General features: G+C 39.0%; 1 protein-coding gene across 1 annotated transcript; it reads left to right on the forward strand.

The window, feature by feature from the left end:
• Positions 1–412: 412 nt before the first annotated feature.
• LOC139119979 (signal recognition particle subunit SRP72-like) lies at positions 413–17,968 on the forward strand. Its single transcript, XM_070683950.1, has 15 exons — positions 413–550; positions 866–983; positions 1,440–1,560; positions 2,065–2,208; positions 2,752–3,020; positions 3,497–3,554; positions 5,039–5,170; positions 5,738–5,866; positions 6,079–6,151; positions 13,321–13,481; positions 14,283–14,386; positions 15,569–15,646; positions 16,320–16,504; positions 17,201–17,357; positions 17,632–17,968. Exons 1-15 carry the CDS (start codon positions 451–453, stop codon positions 17,780–17,782), a joined length of 1,980 nt encoding a protein of 659 aa, XP_070540051.1. The 5' UTR covers positions 413–450; the 3' UTR covers positions 17,783–17,968.
• Positions 17,969–19,829: the final 1,861 nt, after the last annotated feature.

Genomic DNA, 19,829 nt, shown 5'->3' on the forward strand with positions numbered 1-19,829 from the left:
GATTTGTAATTCTATCACACTTAGACCAGCAAACTAGTTACGATTTACATTTATAGTGGCCCACAGCCACACACTGGGTTTCAAATATAGTGGAGCAGCTTACTTCTCATCAAACTTTAAATCTGTGCTTCTCGTATACCTAATCTTGTCCAAGATCTTGGACTTGTGATGATTCTGAAAAGTACACTGAGTTGAGTGGAAGAAAGGTTTATTCAAGCAAGTTGCACTTGGCTGTGCCTATCTTTGGTGCATGAGCAGCCATTTTGTTGGTTAAATTTTTACAGTCAGAGAATACAGTCAGAGAATAGAAATGATGGTTTTACTGTGGCATGAAATGATTGTGGTACATTTGAGTACGGAAGGATGAGTTGTGTGAGAAAAATTGCCCCTCCCCTTGATGCGCCCTCATAAGACGTGAATGAGAGAGTTTCGGGTCACACATGCAACAAGATGGCGTCCACTGAGGTGAACCTGTCATCGCTATTCGCAACTTTGAACAGCTGTGGGCAAAATGGAGACTATGCAAAAGGTGTAAAAATTGCAAACAAAAGTAAGTATTATCACGATTTATCCGGCTTACAAGGTACGATGACTTTTTTGCCATGGTGACCTTTTCCCATTATAAGGGTAACTGTAAATTTCACGTGTGCCTGATGATGAATGGAACTTGGAAGCCATACAACGTAATGTGCATACCAAATTTAACTAGTAGTATACTTTTAACATATGCTCTGAACTATTTAACTCCGGTAGAAGATGCCATCATAACAAATACCGTGTTTGGTTTCTTTATACCAACGTAATCTTTTCTGATGTTTCAAATGACTTAAATCATCGATGAAATAAATTTCCCCGCATTTTCCAGTACTGAAAGCGGCTCCAGGAGATACCGATGCCTTCCATTGCAAAGTGGTATGTCAAATACAACAGTCTGATTTCAGACAAGCTTTGAGGACGATAAACGATAATCAGAAACTTAGCAGGTGAGTATGAAAATCTCAACAGTCGGAAAGTTGCTTATTTGTCACCCAGGCTGGGTTTGTATTTAATTTACATGTATACTTGACTGTAGGGTATGCATGTGTACCTCTGTTAAAAAGAAAGCGGTTTCTCTCATTGTTTTTTTACAATTTTGTAATAACCATAATCCACTCATGTGCATATGCCTAATAGTTGCCAGTAGGAAAGATTTTCTTATGTATACACACACATTGAGCTAGAACGCTTTGTCTTCTAAGATTCTGGAAGCCTGATAAAGTGGCATTTTATCCATTTAATTTTACTATGCCAACTCTGAAAAGACAAATTGATTTTACCACAATGGCAACATCTGATCATCAACCTGACTCCCCAACACTCCTATGGATATAAAATTGGTGATGAAAGTAAACGTAATATTAAAGACGCAGTGAACACTAATGTTTTGCTTTCTCTCTCAGTAATCTCGTTTTTGAAAAGGCCTACTGCCAGTACCGGTTGAATCAAGTTGAACAAGCACTGGCCACCATCAAAGCTGTGCCAAATCCAGACATTAAACTGAAGGAACTCCTTGGCCAAGTGGTGAGTAAGTTTGTCTGCAGATGTAAATTCGGTAGCTCCCTATATGTGACACGCATACATCAAGATAGTTTCCTGAAGAAATGTGATATTGTATGTGAAGTGCAAAATTATGTGGCAAAGCTTTTAATGCCACATAGCTTAAAAATATTTATTTACGACTAAAGATACATGCTGAGAAAAACTTTTGGTCAGGCTGATCTTCTACAATGTGCTCAAAGGTACCTTTGTCAAGACTTCTAGATTTTCAAATCATCACTTCAGTATTTTTACGTTGTAAGATCAATGTGTGATTTCTCTAAAGCTGCAGCTAATGCTAGATTGCCTGAGTAAATTTATTCATTTATGCAAATTATATTAATGAACTAAGTTTGAGTATAAAAACCTACTCGATATGAATCACAGAGTGGAGAATATTCATTGGTCTGACATTGTACACAATCTATACGAAGCATCTAATGCTTGATTTGCTTTAACATAAATGTATTCATTTTTGCAAATATAAAGCTGTACAGATTAGAGAAATACCAAGACTGCCTGGATGTCTATCGTGATGTCATTAAGAACACCTCTGACGATTATGAAGAAGAGAGACAGACAAATCTCTCGGCAGTTATTGCCGCTGCACAGCTATGGGGAGACACAACAATGGTAAGAGATTGATAGCTTTTAACCCTTTTAACCCAGAGTTTGGTTCATACCAGTTTTTTCCATTGGTTAGGTGGAACTATATACAGAGGGAAAGGGGTGAAAGGGAAAAGCTTGAACATCAGTAAAGTGCATCTCGAATTTGAAACAACCGGATACACATACAAGCTTTACAGTGTGCTGTCGTTACCTCTTTACATATGTCTTATGACTAGCTCCAATACACATGTTAATAGCACTATTGCATTTTCTGTTGTATGTATTTGCAATGCCAAATGAAAATAAAAATAAAAGGGATAAACATGTTCACACTCCTCCTATGTCTTTCTGGCTCTGAAGCAAAAAGCATGGCTTGCAGTCAAATTTCTTGCCTATGTAGAAAATAAGCTCCTGAATTTGAGCATGATGTTGTTCCCTGAGTACAATCTGTAATGTCCATGAGGATGTTTTGGATCAAAAGATCAAAAACTCATTCCATTTGGTGTATAACATTCCTCAGCTGGGAAATTTACTGATGACTCGTCTGTTTTCATGTGTTGTCTGTAGGAGGATCAAGGACTGAGTGAAGACACCTTTGAACTCTGTTACAACAAAGCCTGCCTGCTGGTTGGACAAGGACAGATCAAAGAAGCCGAGAAGAAGCTAAAAGAGGCAGAGAGGCTTTGTCGTGAGAGTCTTGAAGATGACCCTGATATGACAGAAGAAGATATTGAGTCTGAAGTCGCTGTCATACAAGTTCAATTGGCATATGTTTTACAATTGCAAGGAAAGAACGAGGAAGCCCTGAAAATTTACAATAATGTTTTCAAGTCAAGGTAACATTTTTGTCTGTCTGTCAGTTGCTTTGTAAACATATCTTTAAGTCCAGTGTGAGCCCCACGATTTTAAACAGAAAACATGTTACTATCAAGATATTGATTTATAATTGCAACTTTGTCAGGTGGAAGTAATGGAATCTTTGCATGTAATCAAAACACACACTGTCTATTTCAAAGAGAATGGATTCTAACAATGTAGTGAAAGCATTTTCTATCCAGTATTTATGAAATAAGCAAACAAACAGGTGTGGTCATATTAATATTCAAAAGAGAAACAAAGCGATGTAATTTTTAAAATGAATGAGTGGTTGAATTTACATGGTTACAGCCTGCACCGATTAGTTACTTAATTCGTTTTGTGTGTTTATTCAGCATTTTATAATTTCCTTCTTATGCAAAGAAGAAAGAATTCTATCGCTAATAATTTGTGTAACTCATTTTGGATAATTATGTCATTGTTTGGTATATTTCAGACCTTCAGATGCTGGTTTATTGGCAGTCACCTGTAATAACATCATAACACTCAATAAGGTATATTATTTCTATCAAATTATCAACAAAATAAAATTCAATTGTTGAAAACTGTGCCTGGCACTCAGTTACAATTTCAACTTTAAGATTTTAAATTAATACACATAATTGCATCTTTCTAAGTCGCAGATACCAAAATAGAGAAATAACTCTTATACAGCGAACCCTAATTTTCATATCGGAAAAGATTATATTTCAAGAGTGAACAATGTCACGTGATTAGGTTACAAGAAAAACCTGCTACCTTTCTTTTTTCCGTTCACTTGTATTTCTGTAAGAATACCAGGAGAAGTAATTATTAAGAGTTTCTCAAAGCTGACATCCTGCCAGGCAGTATGACTTCCGGAGTCAGTAAAAAGCAGTATTTAGCCAAATCTCTATGTATTTTTCACCCCGGGGGGGGTACCTGTTCAGAGAAGTGGTAGGGGTGTGCGGCCGCAGGTATAAAACCCAGGGCCCATTTTAGACCTAAAATCCCGTTATTTTAGGACCCCATTTTAGACCTTTATGACCTTTGACCCAGGTCAAAAGTCAAAGCGTCAAAATTTTTAAAACGGAAAAAGCAAGTATTTGCCCCGGCAAAGCCTACCACTGTACCGCGTTTAGGGCTATGTTGTTGCTGGCCAAGCCATGATTTCCAAAAGGAAATACCAAAATAATTTGATTAAAGAAAATTTTGTCTTTCACCCTCACCGAATTTCGGTCCAGCTTCTACAAATTATCAACTATCTGCAGTTACAGTCTGACTGGTGGTTTTTTTGGAAATTGCAATTCACAACAAACCTCGCTGTTCATCTGTAAAGCAACACTACTTCATGTAGCCATGGTTGACCTGTCTGTCATGATCAATACTAGGAGCCACTTTGTTTTGGTATTTTCTATTGGGCAAAAATCTTCCATATATGGAGATCTGACCAATCAGTGACGGTGTTTTACAACCAAGTCGATATTTACTTTGGCGTAAGCCAGGGGTCTCTTTAATGGTTCCCTGCCACAGAAAAAGATATTGATGCTTCTAAAGTGCAGCTCAGAACCCTGCGAGCGAGACGGGAACAGACGGTTGAAATTTGTTCTTATGTGGCACTCAAAATCAACCCCATTTTAGACCTTGTTTACAGTGGAATTGATACCCCCATTTTAGACCAAGTTGCTGAAATACCCACCCCATTGGGCGGCACGTATACATATAGGCAAGTAATGGAAGTGACCCCCCCGGTATTTTCACCCACTTGGCATAGCATGTGACATGAATTTACAGTATGTAAGTATGTTAGGGCCTTGAAATATTCAAATTTGCGTTAAATTGCAAGATATGGGACGTCATAACTCAGTGGTCCTTAACAACTTGGCTTGTTGGTGACATATGAACCTGGCAAGATAAGGGTAAAGGTTTGAATAAATATATATTGGTATGTTTCTTTAGAGAAATTAAATCATAAGTAATCAGCATTCTTGTATCATCCAATTTATTTGTATGTTTTCAGGAACAAAATGTGTTTGATTCAAAGAAAAAAATCAAGACTGCTACAGCAGATGGTTTGGAACATAAATTGACTGAAGACCAAAGAAGGGTTATAGCTTTTAACAAGTGTCTGCTACTCATGTATACAAATCAGGTAAGCTGACCTCTGACCTTTAATTCTCTGAGCTATCCCTCTGAATTGATGTTAATCATCAGCAAAGTCGTAGAGCCCTTTTTGTTACGGTATCATAAACTGATGCATTGATGGAAATCCTAGTCTAACTTAACATTCAATGCTGACTGTTTCTGGTAAGTCTGTACAAGATATTTACAAACTGTCATTTATCAAGTTTGATTTTTGAAATAAATATAAGTTTTTTAAGTGCAATAGATTTCATTTTCATGACATGTCATATTAAATGCATAGCTAGATATTCACCAAAATATTTGTGTCTAACTTTATTCACGTCAGAAACACAGGGTTGGTGATAGTTTTGGTTTCACATGATCCCAACAATCAGAACACCATTTGAATTTCTTAGAAATCAACTACTGGTACATAAAGTTCAGAAAACCTCCAGTGTTGATTTCAAGGTTTGTCTTTAGCATTCAACCTTGTTGCTGAAAGCAACGATACTAGACCAAGAGACACGATGGTTGAATGTCAGGGCGGTGTTCATGACTGATGCACTCACTTTCTCATCCTTTCCCCGACAAACAGGGTGAAGCACTGCGAAAATTTGTGAAGACTTTACAGTCTGACTATCCAGAGCGAGATGTCCCTCATCTCATAGAAACAGCTCAGTTGTGTCGTGAAAAACATGCCACCAAGGCTATACAACAACTACAGGTACGAAAATCAGAAAACAAAACTGAAATGCAGCAATGGTTATCCAAATTCCGTTATTGTTCACTAACAAGCGCTTGTAACAAAATAGTAAAGAAATTAAACTTGTACATCTTTACTGAAATTCTTGAGACAGTATTCATAATCATCTCATGCAATGACAAACAGGTATTAAAATCACCATTTCTTGTACTTTTTATTGTTTTTTTCATCAGAAATATGTGGATGAGAAAGCTGACCCCTCTGTAAGGATAAAATTGACATTGGCACAACTCCATTTATCACAAGGTAAAAACATGCTTCTCAAGTCGTATTGATGTAAAATGACTGTGTGAATGTTGATAAAACTATGTTCCATTTATACTTTAGAAAGTACATGCATTGACATCTTCAAACATAATACAATGTATGATACATCTCATACCAAATCCGTTTTGTATTACCGTAATAACTCCATCAGTTCGACCGGGAAAAAATAATTACGATTTATGAAAAGACGAACTGATGGGCTACAAAAATAATATCAATACTCAGCCGGTCGAATGTCTAGAATATATTTTCGACGGTCACAACTTTCCATAAGTTTACATGTAGAACTGTAGGCACCTTCAGCTGGTCGTGTAGGAGGCATGTATGATCAAATTTAACAGTTTGACCCGAGAAAGAATGAGTCTCTAATACCTTAGAAGCTCGGATCTGCAGCTTTGATCTTCAAAAATACAAAACGGCGACGGAAAATTGATTCATATGCACAGCACGCCGCGACGACATGGACATGGACATGGACGCCGCCATATTTACTTGGATGTTGATACCATAGAGGGCGCTAGACAATAAAGACTATTTAGTACGCTCAACAACGGTACCATGTCATTTTATATTTCAGGTGAAGACGGCGAAAGAAGATACTAATAAAAACAATTTACAAAATATTGAAAACATGTAATCGGCTTTTGGTTTCCTTACTTTTTTATACTTGTGTTGAATGAATGAATGGATGATTTGAATGGAAAATTGTGTACAGACTGAATGTTTCCCTGTTCAGAATTATTACATTCATTTTTTCACAATGAAAATATTACGGTTTCCGTATACATTTGTCATGACGATTTTTTCTGATGCCAGTTTAGCAAAATTTTCAGCATTGCTAAATTTTGTTCCACTCGTCCAAAGTTCCCCTGACATTAAATGCACCAAGCCAGAATTTGTTTTGTTCAATGTCCCTTAAATTTAAATGCCGTACTGTCGAGCAGCACTTCATTTTTAGACGCTTAAGTTTCTTTCAATTCTTGTTTGCAGAATTTTGTAGATGTTATGCCAGTAGCACTAAATTCAGAATACGTTTATTACAATTTTATGTATGAACCACAATTTTTTGCAACCGCCCCTCAAAAGAGAGAGAGAGGAGTAAATAAAAAAAAAGCGGAGGTTCTGAGAGAGAGAGAGAGTAAAATAAAAAAAAATAAAAATAAAAAATAAAAGTTGGCATTGTTTTATTTAGGTATACTCTTTCTGGAGGATGTGGTGGCCCTGAAAAGGGCCGTTTATGGTTTGGGTTTGTTGTCGCTCAGACATACTGATCTGAGGCTTTTAGCTGTACTGGTTTAGACAGCCACTCATCTGCGGTGAAGCCTTCAAACCATGGTTCTTCATCATCGTCTTCGTCGGTGAACACGTCCACCAACATGTCCGCCAAGACTTGCTCGTTGTGGGTCAGGTTAACTTCGCTGCCGTCTAGAGCGTTGCTGATCCCGCAAACCTTGAACGACTTCGCTACCATTACCGGCTTCGATCTAAGCTGCTGCCAAGCGCTGTTCACCCAGTCTACGATGGTTTGGCGATCGGCGGTGGTGAGGCGGCTTTCGGTGTCTTCGTTGTCGAGGGCTTTCTGTGCTGCTTCTTGGATGTACGTTGTCCACGAGCGCCGGAGTTCCGCCTTGAACGGCTTGTTCAAGACGACATCAAGGGGCTGGAGCTTCGATGTGCACCCACCAGGTATCACCGCCATCACCGAGTTTGCTCGACGGATTTTGGACTTGATGGCATCATGGGCTCGGAAGGAATCTAGAACCAACATCGAGTATCGACGCTCGGTGTATGGTATCCAGATTTCTTCAACCCACCTCGCCATCAAGTCCTCGTCCATCCAGCCCTTCGGTTGAACAGCGATGACAAACCCTGGTGGATGCCGCAGCTTCAGCTCCCGCTTCCCCTTGAAGATGACCATCGGTGGAAGAACATCGCCGTTTGCTGCTACCGCCAGTACCACGGTGAGGTGTCGTTTCTCGGCGCCGGTCGTTCTCACTCTGACGGTCTTCGTGCCACGCTTCTCGACTGTCTTGTTGGGTACCAGATCGAAGTAGACCGGCGTCTCATCCATGTTACCGATGACATCGAAGTCGTCTGCGAGTCGCTGCGTACGGACGTAATCGTGGAAGCTGGTGATGTGCTGCTGAAGGTTGGCCGGGAGCTTTTGCGATACCGATGTCTTGCTGCGTAGTACAAGTTCATGCCGCCTCATGAACTTTTGACACCACCCTCTGGACGCTTTGAAGTCGCGGTTCTCTGGCTTTACCACTTGAAGTGCGTGAGTGCAGATGGCATCGATGGTGACGGGGATCTGAAGATCGCGCTGCTGTAGAATCCACTGGAGAATGGCTTCATCGGTCTCGACGGAATATGACATCTGTCGGCCACCACCAACCAGACGACCACCTCGATGAATTGGTCGTGTTTGAAGTCGTACTTCTTCCATGTTTTCAGTGTGGAGAGTGGGATGTTGAATAGCCTGGCGGTGGCATTCAAACCGTTCTCTTTGGCCTGGTCACGAATTTCTCGGCGCTGTTTCGGGGTGTACGACTTGTACAAACCCGTTTCTTGACTGGTGATGGTGTCGATGCGATGAGTTCGGTGACGATGGGCAGCGGTGCAGTGACGACGGGTGATGATGGTACGGTGACGACGGGTGGTGATGGGACGACGGCGGCGGGTGGTGGTTGGACGGTAGGCGGTTGGACGGTGGCAACGGTTGTTGGTGGTGGAACGGTATCAGCGCGAGTTGGAGATGCAGAATCGATACGTGGTATCTTTCTGGGACGTCCAACTGGTCGCTTCTCTTTTCTCTTGATCGGTGACGGAGTGCGGAACATCGATGGCGGTAACGCAGGAGTCTCGGCAGTAGCCTTGGCGAAGTAGGAGTCGATGCGATTCATGGTGATGCTCTTCGTTAGGATAGCGAATTGCGAGTGAAGTTGCATTCATTCAGAGACGTTTTTATACACTTTTTCGTTTTGATATACCCGCTTTACGCTTTGTTCGTATTGGTAATTTACCGCCTCCTTTTGTAAAATGATAGAAATCACACTTCATGTCTTTCATTTATGTCGCCTAATTTACACCATTGTGAAAACAATAGAAGTGAGCATTATATTTACTGAGAGTATAGAGGACGGAGACCTTTGATTTGCTTCGTAGGTGTGGATACAAAACAATGAAAGTGATAAGTTGATATGGTAAACTGTCAATCGTTCCTCTCAGTTGTATCATCAGGCAAATTATTTTCTTTGTCGGTTGATAAACCCTACCACCCACAAAATCAGTTGATTGAATACATGGCAAACAACAATAAACCGTGAAGTATAGTATAGTGTTAGAATGAATAGATTTGCCGATAAATTTTTCGACAAGTCCGCCTAGATTTCAGACAGAAAATTCGCTCTGTACGTCCACATCCAAGAAAATTTGTCAGAATTACGTTTGTCTGTGTGCAAACACTGATAATCCAGTTGGTATGGACATACATACTCTCTGAGTTTCGCTGGGATTTTCAAACTGCGTCAGGCATTAAATGTTATTTTATCTGCATAAAATGTATTAAAATGCGTACAACTACATGTAAGTAAAGCAGTAACGCGATATCGACAACCGGTTCAAAAGTCAGGCAATGAGGTCAAAATGTTGCAACAGCATGAACATTTTTTAAAGCAGAAAAAAATGCGTACTGAAGTACGGTGAAGTACGCTGGATTTTGCCGACTCCCTGCCTCCGTGTTTGAGAAAATAGAATATAATAATAATCTTCGAAGTTTATGTGTTTACAGTATATGTTTACTAAAATATGGGCAGATCGTCCATGTAGCCGACACGAACACGAAGTGTGTGTTACCGGCTACCAAAAACTATGAAAAATAGTAAAGAATGAGCTACAAAATCACTATCAGTTTTAAGTTGCAGGTAGAATAAGTCTGTGCCTTTGTAAAAAATACTAAAAAATAGTAGAAAGTGAAGAACCAGCTGAAAGTTAGTTGAGGAGACCTTGACCGCATATCATTTGCATCTCATTGTCGGCTACATGGACTGTGTGCCAAAATAGGTCTAGCAACTACGACTTCAACCTGGCAAATTGTCCGATCCGTTTATGGAATGTTTATTTTAGCTTTAATCCCGCTAACGGTCACACGTAATAATATGAATATATAAATATGGCTAATTCTTCAAACTTCAGGGCAGAAACTGCCCGTTCTGTATTTCATCGACAAATTAAGTCAGTTCAGATTTTTAAAATTGAAAGATGCTGAAAAAAGTTGAGTACCGGTGAATACAGAAAGAGATTTCTCTGGCTGCTCTGATTGGCTAATACACAATTATACAATGCCCTGGTATTTCACACGTTGCCCCTGGTGACTTGTAGGCGGCGAAGACAGAGGGACAGAGGCATGCGCACAGAAAGTCGGTCACACTTTACGAGATCAAAGGTTAGACAAGTCACGAGCTAATGGGCGCTGTCACTAAAATGTATTAAAAACGCTGGGATTTTCAAACTGCGTCAGGCATTAAATGTTATTTTATCTGCATAAAATGTATTAAAATGCGTACAACCACATGTAAGTAAAGCAGTAACGCGATATCGACAACCGGTTCAAAAGTCAGGCAATGAGGTCAAAATGTTGCAACAGCATGATCATTTTTTAAAGCAGAAAAAAATGCGTACTGAAGTACGGTGAAGTACGCTGGATTTGCCGACTCCCCTGCCTCCGTGTTTGAGGAAATAGAATATAATAATAATCTTCGAAGTTTATGTGTTTACAGTATATGTTTACTAAAATATGTCTAGCAACTACGACTTCAACCTGGCAAATTGTCCGATCCGTTTATGGAATGTTTATTTTAGCTTTAATCCCGCTAACGGTCACACGTATTAATATGAATATATAAATATGGCTAATTCTTCAAACTTCAGGGCAGAAACTGCCCGTTCTGTATTTCATCGACAAATTAAGTCAGTTCAGATTTTTAAAATTAAAAGATGCTGAAAAAAGTTGAGTACCGGTGAATACAGAAAGAGATTTCTCTGGCTGCTCTGATTGGCTAATACACAATTATACAATGCCCTGGTATTTCACACGTTGCCCCTGGTGACTTGTAGGCGGCGAAGACAGAGGGACAGAGGCATGCGCACAGAAAGTCGGTCACACTTTACGAGATCAAAGGTTAGACAAGTCACGAGCTAATGGGCGCTGTCATGTCACTAAAACGAAAACACAAAGATGTGTTAGCAGCTCGGCGTCAAATGATAGATCTGAAACAGACTCTTCAAACTCAATCTGATTGGTGATTGGCTAAAAATTCTTTAAAATGGTGCAATTTACTGGTCTAAATCATTCCTCGATCAATTCCATCATGAAGAAGGTCATCATTCGCGGTGTGCTGGCTGTTGGCATGACTCACTACGGCAATGGTAGGTCATTAGCCGTAGGCGAGTACCATGTATTGCGTAGAGACACGAGTAATCCCCATGACAGAAATGCGGTTGCTGTCCTGTACAAAGGTGAGAAAGCAGCCAGTTTGAAGAGAGATGCCGCCCGATACTTGCTAGAATCATGGACTTACGGCTTGCCGTCAAAGGCAAATACGTAACTAAGCCGAAGTGTCGTCCGTATTTCCATTCACGAAGAATTGGTATGGTTCAAGACTGCAACATAGGCTTCTATATCAATGACAAGGCAGAAGAACTCACCCGTAGCATATTGGAGAAATCGTCGTTTGATTTCTTCATAGCACCAGTGTAATATCGCATAGCTAGTTTCTAGCACATACCAAACGGCCCTTTTCAGGGCCAACACATATTCCAAAAAGAGAACTACCGCTACAACACAAGAGCATGATCACACTCGCTGTTGAACTTTAATAAACCCCATTTTTTTAACGTTTACCCCTCTCTCCCTTTTCTGCCCGCTCAAATGCGATGAAAGGGCGAAACATACAACTTCAAACATGACCCCCAGTACAAACAATGTTGCAATATTTGTTACGCACACCCGCCTGCATTTATTTTTAGTCTGGCCCAGTTTGAACAATGTCACGTCACGATCATCCGTTTTTCACAATAAGCAACCGAAAAAAATGAAACTGAAACGGTGAAACTCTCGATCGCCGTTGGTCATGAAACTTTGGTGTGTAGGAAAATTAAATATACAAGTATCCGATGTCAATGGATGATCTGGGTGTTTGTTTACGCAACATTGAATTTACGCAATTTGACCCCAGTGACCCTTGGACGATCAGTCACACACGGAAAACGGAAAACGTCACTGTACAGCAGTTGCGTTCAGTTTTGAAATTGACGGCCTGAAGTTGCATATATCTTCTATTTTCACAGTGCTATAAAAAGTACTTGCAAAAACAAAAGCATGGGTGAAAGAGTCCTTACTCATCTTCGTACTGCCTTTCCAAAAGTTGGCCCAAAAGTTACAGAAATGGCTGAGATACCCCGCAAGGTGACCTTGAATGATATACTTACTCGATTACCGCCGTCTAGTCATAACATCTTCATGTACTGCAGCCCTCTTCGAACCAAACATTTTTTTATTTCTTTTATTCTTTATTCATATTTAGAAAAGTCTTTATTAAACGTAAGCACATAAATAAAAGACAGGTAAAGAAAAGACAAGAAAACAGCGTGCACAAGTCCTCCACGTACTGCAACTATAGCAACCGGCGTAATTGGCAACAGTGTTGTCGCTGATATTGATTTATTTGCAACAATATTATTTCGATTGTAGCAATATAAAGTTGACTTTGATAAAATGTATCCGTGCTGACACACTTGCGGTCGAATTACAGAGGGAAAAAAATTATGCGGTTTCTCATTGGTCGATTTACTGGAGGTCGTAAAATAATTAATTATCCTCCAAAAAGGGGCGGTCGAACTAATGGAGCAGTCGAACTAATGGAGTGATTACGGTACCAATTCCTGTACAAATATAATTATGTCAGTATAATATCTCCGTGAGAGGTCCTTCTGTGTCCCGAATCTTTTAAAGTTTTGCATTTCCCTGTCATTTTCAGTAGAATGAATTGACCCACAACATGGTGTTACGGGATAGTAGGTTAGAAGGTCTGCAAGTCTTATCTCATTGTAATTGGCAACTTTCTAATGGATTTGTTGTTTATCACCAGGTAACATTGGCCAAGCCTATGAGGCGTTACATTCCATTGAAGAATTACAACACAAACCTGGCATGGTGTCTACACTAGTGTGTCTGTGTGTCAGTCTGGAAAATGTTGATGCGGCCATTGAAATACTGGACGCTGCAGTACAGTACTACAGAGAGAACCAAGTAAGTGTGCATCATACCTGTACACATATGAGAAATCTTTTTTGGAAGCAATTTGACATAATTATATCACACACTTTTTGTGTTATGTATGTGATGACATCATTCATTGGTGTTAAAATTTTATATAGAGATTGATATTTACCAAGGAATGTATTCTATTGATAAAGTATTGTACAAAACCACATTCTGACAAAAAATTTGATACCGAAAGTTACCGATTTTGATACAAAACAGAAAGGACTGTATTACGACTCAATTGCAATCCAATAGAACTTTATTTATCCCAAATATGGGCAATTAAAAAGTATGGCTCCAATACAATATATCAAAATATCAAAAATATAGAAAAAGTATTTAGACACAGAATGTTACCAAAAAAAAATCACACAAGTTTATGAATCATTTGATGTACGCAAATCCATGCAAACTGTGTAATTGCATGGAGAGTACTGAATACTATGTGCATATGTTGAGCCTGAATCTTACAACAAGAATAAATTAATCTTGTTCTCATAACATCACCATTCAAAATGTTACAAATTCAAGTTTAAAACACTTGTATTTGTGGTAATCAAGCTACCATGATTAACATCATACTCCACAACCAAACAACTTAATGAGAGAGATTACTCAGTGTTGATTACGCTGTCTGAGAAATTGCAAGGTGTGAACTGTAACCTTTTACACGATGCTGAGTGAAGTGGAATTAATCCAGTGTAAGATAGAAACCAACAGGAAATGGTGAGATCTAAGGTTGCCCATGGTGTCTCTAACACTTTGTGGGCTTGGATCATGTTTCAGATATCAGAAAAAATACTCCACGTACTGCTGAAAGAGAATGCAGATTTCAAACTTAAACGTGGTAGGTCGAAAGAAGCCACAGACATGTTGGAAGATCTTAGAAGGTATTGTATTACTTGTCTTATATTGACTGTTCAATACCAAACTGACAATGTAATTTGTCATTGATACGTTTGTATGCCCCTTAACTTTGGTAATCTGTTGTACAATTACAACAGATATACCCAGTAATTTTACCAATTCTATAATTACACTAGCGTGTATACATCACTTTTGCCAAGTACAGAAGCTCTAAAGTATAATCATTCCTGTTTTTTACAATATGCTCCATGTAACATTTCAACTACCAGGGTCTCAAGGTGTTAATTAGTAGTATATCATACCAGTATATTAATGGCGCAAATACAGTGATCTGATTGGTCGAGACGCAAAAAGAACAAGGTATATTCGTGATATACCACAGCTGGCATACGCGCGAGCTCTCAGCTTGAGCAAAAGTCCTTTTTTGACGTTCCATGCCAGAATTTCAATATACTGTTATGATATAATAGCAATAAATGCCACAAGATTTTGACCATACCGGGTATATGCACGAGCGATAGCTCGTGCATATATGCCATGAAATGGTCAAAATCTCGTGGTAAACTGTCGCTTGGTGTGATTATTGCTTAATTATATTATAGCTTTATCGATATCAGAGAATTTTGATATGTCATCTCCCCAGATTATTACTGATAATATATCCGATTATCCAGTATTATGGCCCAAGATGTCATCTCCCAGATGTTTTCCACATCTACAAATTCTTTGGCATTGCCAAAACTATAAAAAATAGCAATAATGTACCCCCTCCCCGCCTGTATTAAGACTCAAGCAAATGTTGCTCTCCATAATGTACTGGGCTTGCTTAGTACATAATATGTCATGCAAAGGTTGCTCTCCATAATGTACTGGGCTTGCTTAGTACATAATATGTCATCCAAAGGTTGCTTTCATCCGTTATGGCCCTGGAGGCGGTACATTATTGCTTAAAAATACTGTACATTTACATGTCTTTAATTACAAAAGATAAAATCATCCCATGGAGAGAATGCAGACTTCAAACTGCAGTGTACTAAACCTCTATGAATTTCTGTCAGTTCCTCAAGTAGCCACTTTTCAGAGGGACACTCCCATACAGTGAAAGGAGGGTGCCATATTGTCCTTGTATATCAGATAATAGGATATTGTGTGGACTGTGATGTTAAAATTACATATAATATTTGCATGAACATTTATATTGACAGTGCAAACCCAGATGATACGCGTACCCTAGCCCAGCTGATATCAGCATATGCCAAGTTCAATCCCACCAAGGCAGAAGAGTATCCTTTTTTTATTGGAAGTTATTGCCGATGCAATTGCTGCTTATTTCATTTGGCTTCTGACAAGGACATGCAGTCTTAACCCTTTGAGCGCCTAAGTCAATTTTTCCTCACCTTTATAACATATACCACAGTCAATTTTTCTCAGATTTTCGCCAAAAGTTTGATAAAAAACTGTAGCCAATAAAGTATGAGGTCCATTTGGTCTAAAATTATCAAATATTTCAGAAAAATTCATAAAAGATTGGTAAAATGTGGCAGTATAATTTTGGTTGGAAAAATTACAGTACTCAAAGAGTTATTGAAGTTGATGCATATTCACAAAGCTTTGTTAATGTTCTTGGGTAGAAAGGTAGGGTGCTCCAGTTCGAAATAATGAATTATTGTGGGAGAAAACATGCTTGAGGATAAATGCAGAAACTTTCATAAAGATCTCTGACCCTTGTATATCCATGTTTTTCATTGATATGGTTCAAGTTTTGATAGAAAAGGATGAGATTGCACCAACGTATGGTTGTGAAACATTGGTTTGTGTTTGTGACATTTAGTTGAATATAATTATAGAGCTTGTGTGATGTGATCAGTATTGAAGATTTTCATGAAAGAGATTTGGCAGATATCTTTCAAGTATTAATTTTCCTATTATGCATGTTCCTGAACCAATTGACAACAGACTGAGTGAAGAGCTACCCTCAGTGGCAGAATCCTCAGAGGATTTAGATCTCGATAAATTGGAGAACACTCCATTCTTATTTGGAAGCAAATATTTGAAAAAAGTCACCAAACCTGACAAACCGGAGACAACAGACAAGAAACCTGTTGATTTGATTCAAAAAAAGAAAAAGAAGAAGAGGAGAGGTATTGTTTATTTTCTTTGTTTCTGTGGAAATGCATCATTTACGAATTATCCAAAATCATTTAAATATTTCTGTAGGGTTCAATTTTTATCAGCCTTGATGATTGAATAATGTACCTCACAAAACAAAAACTTTTAAAGCTTGTTCCAGTTGTTTTCTGTTCATCACATCAATGTGTAAAGTGACGGATATATTTATTTATGCATGTCCAATAACAAAGCAGCATTTTGATTCTGTTTGTTAAAATTCTCTAAATGTGTGCTACAATTCGTGCAAGATAAAGATTCATGTAATCTTGATTTTCTTTGATCAAGGATAAAAATTCAGGTGTCTCCATACAAACTTTTAGAATGCAAAAGCCAAGTATCCCAAATGTAGAGGCAAATTTGAAACTCTTAGTTAATGGGAAAAAGTCATAAAAATCCTCTAATGAATTCTCACTTTTGTCCACAAGTTTCAGATGAGTCTACATAACCTGTAGATAAGCAAAGAATCATATTTTGAGTATATGAATATTGTACAGGCAACAAGAATGACCCTTTTGAATGAAACATTCTTTCCCCAAGGTCCATCTCCCCCCCCCCCCCCCCCCAGTGTGCATATCTGTCCCCCGGATGCATTTTGCCTCAAGTAATTTTCCAGTTTGTCAGATGTTTATGTCCAACTTGTTCTAATTATAGGAATATTCATTTCTCAGGTAAATTACCAAAGAGTTATGATCCAAACAGTGATCCTGACCCAGAAAGATGGCTCCCCAAGAGAGAGCGGACGTACTACAAGGGGAGGAAGAAGGACAAGAAAGGTGGTGTCGGAAAAGGCACACAGGGGGCTTCAGCATCTGCAATGTCAGAATTGTAAGTTGTTTGAATTATTGTGCCAAAGAAAATTCCACTTCCTCTGTAATCTTTGCTGGTCAGTATCTGAAATTTGAGTGGTTGGACACAGGTTTTTGGTAGATTTGACTGAAATGTAGAGATGTGATCTGTCTGCAAGGTGGCTAAATAAGTTGACATGCCCAACCTTTTGAGGCATCTGTTCCTTATCATGTCCTTTTCTTCCCGTTGTCAAATACATTATTTATGGAAAAGCAGTTTGAGATTCACCACAACTTTTTCCCTCATGACTTAGGGATGCCAGCAAACCTTCAAGCACCCCTAGCTCACCTAGGGCAGGGAGTGCACAGGCACCTCCAGGACCCTCAGCTAGCCAGCCAGGGCCAAGACAGAAATCAGCTGCTGCTAGGAAGAAACCAAAGAAGAAGAAAGGTGGCAACTGGTAACCAGTCAAAAAATCAAAGAAAATCATTCTTAAGAAAACAGTATATTATGTAAACTTTATACAAATTTAAACCACACGACATTGGGGACTGATTGTCAGATCAATTTCAAATTATTGCGGTAAGAAAAGCATGTAAAGAATAATGTTGTTAAACAAACAACATGAATAAAGATATCACACAAAAAGACATTTTGAGTGGCCTTACTTCTTATTAAATAAATGTTTAGTTTTACTCAAATATGTGCCAACATAGTTTGACATCACAGACGTGATCACAAGTGGGCGTGCAATCATACCAAGAGAATGGATTAAACAGGAACTTCCCCTATAAAAGCAGGATTATTGTAAATCTATGCAAATGAAAAAAGTCACACTCCCGATCGGACGTGCCGTGTTTGGTCCCAGAATCCCATAATTTTGCCATGTTTACTTTCAGGAGTTCATTGTCATTGAATCTTGCATATGATGTCTGTGAATATATAGCGACTAGACTTAAGTTGAAAATAAACGGAAAAAATATTCTGTTTTTGTCGGAGAATGCATATGTTTCAAAATTGTTTTCCCTATACAACCTTTGACCCCTCTTTGCAGATGTCACAAAAGTGCCCATTATGATTATTCAAATTTATCACATGGTCAATGCTATGAGAATTCAAAAACTCCTGCCCAGTGTATGCCAAATGGCCACAGGTATGTAAGGGTAGCTCAAACCCCTAACTGGGACCGCCAACTGGGACTCCCAGTTGGCTTAAAATGCACTCTGGGACCGGTCCCAGTTCACTTCTGGGACCGGTCCCACTTCACTTCTGGGACCGGTCCCAGTTCGCTTCTGGGACCGGTCCCAGAAGCGAACTGGGACTGGTCCCAGTTGGCCTCTGGGACCGGTCCCAGTTGGCTTCCAGGACCAGTCCCAGTTGGCTTCAAAATTAACTCTAGGACCGCGGCCGTGGTCCTAGTTGGCCTCCAGGATCAGTTCCAGTACACTTCAGGGACACATCCAATTTGTGAACTGGGACCACTATGAAAAAACCCAGTTACTGGTACTTAATACTAACAATCTGTTAATGTTTTCATCTTTTTACTCTGCCATAATCGTAGGTATACGCGACATTTAATAGATCCCAACTATTAAAGGCCAAAGTAATTTAATTCTTTGTTTTGTCTGTGTGCACATACTAGGGTTTTTCTACTGCCAATGGTTTGAATAGGATTTTACTGAGCTTTCCTGTTTACAAAATTTCACATCTTGTGGTATAACTTATGATGATCACGATGAAAGGAAGTTTCTGATGATTTTTGTATAGACACTTATGTAGTTACATGGAAATAATCAAGAAAATATAACGTGTGTTTTAATTTTCTTGTATGTGTTTTAGTACTGCCTTCCCGCTCATGTTTCGAAACATTTGAGTGGGCGCGCTAAACAAAGAATTTCATTACTTTGGCCTTACTGCGATGTACTCATTCTTAGAACTAGTAATTAGTCCTGTGCTATGGTGTGTGTTGAAATCTTACTGCACGGATCACGTTGATAGAGAGACTGTGTACTGAATCAGATGAAAAAGGAGATGAAAATAACTGTGCAAGACTAGCAATTAACTCATCAAGGCTTTCATTACATTAAAAACAGCAAGCAAAACCTTTAACGAAAACCCGCTGTGTTTTAATAGAATTGCAATTCACTTGCAGTATATGACTGATATCTTAATTTGGACCTAGTTATATTTCTGAACAGATAGACATAAATAGGAGAGGGGCAACCATTAGTGCATGCATGTACTGGTACAGCAGAATCATTTCATTGTTATGCGAGGAAAAAATAGACATCAATGAGGTGATAGTCCCATTACATTTTAAGACAAAGGGTTTGAATATACAAGTCAACAACATGCACTGCTTCAAAACTTCATTGACAGCTAGTAGCTATATGTAGTATATGCTGTCTCAGTGTTTTCTATTTCAGTCTGTATGTCTGTCATAGCTCTATGGAGCTACGAGTCCCATGAGACCTGACTGTCCTTGAATGAAACTGGGAGATGTTAGCTTTC

Source organism: Ptychodera flava, chromosome 20 (genome assembly GCF_041260155.1).
Source record: "Ptychodera flava strain L36383 chromosome 20, AS_Pfla_20210202, whole genome shotgun sequence".
Classification (NCBI taxonomy): domain Eukaryota; kingdom Metazoa; phylum Hemichordata; class Enteropneusta; family Ptychoderidae; genus Ptychodera; species Ptychodera flava.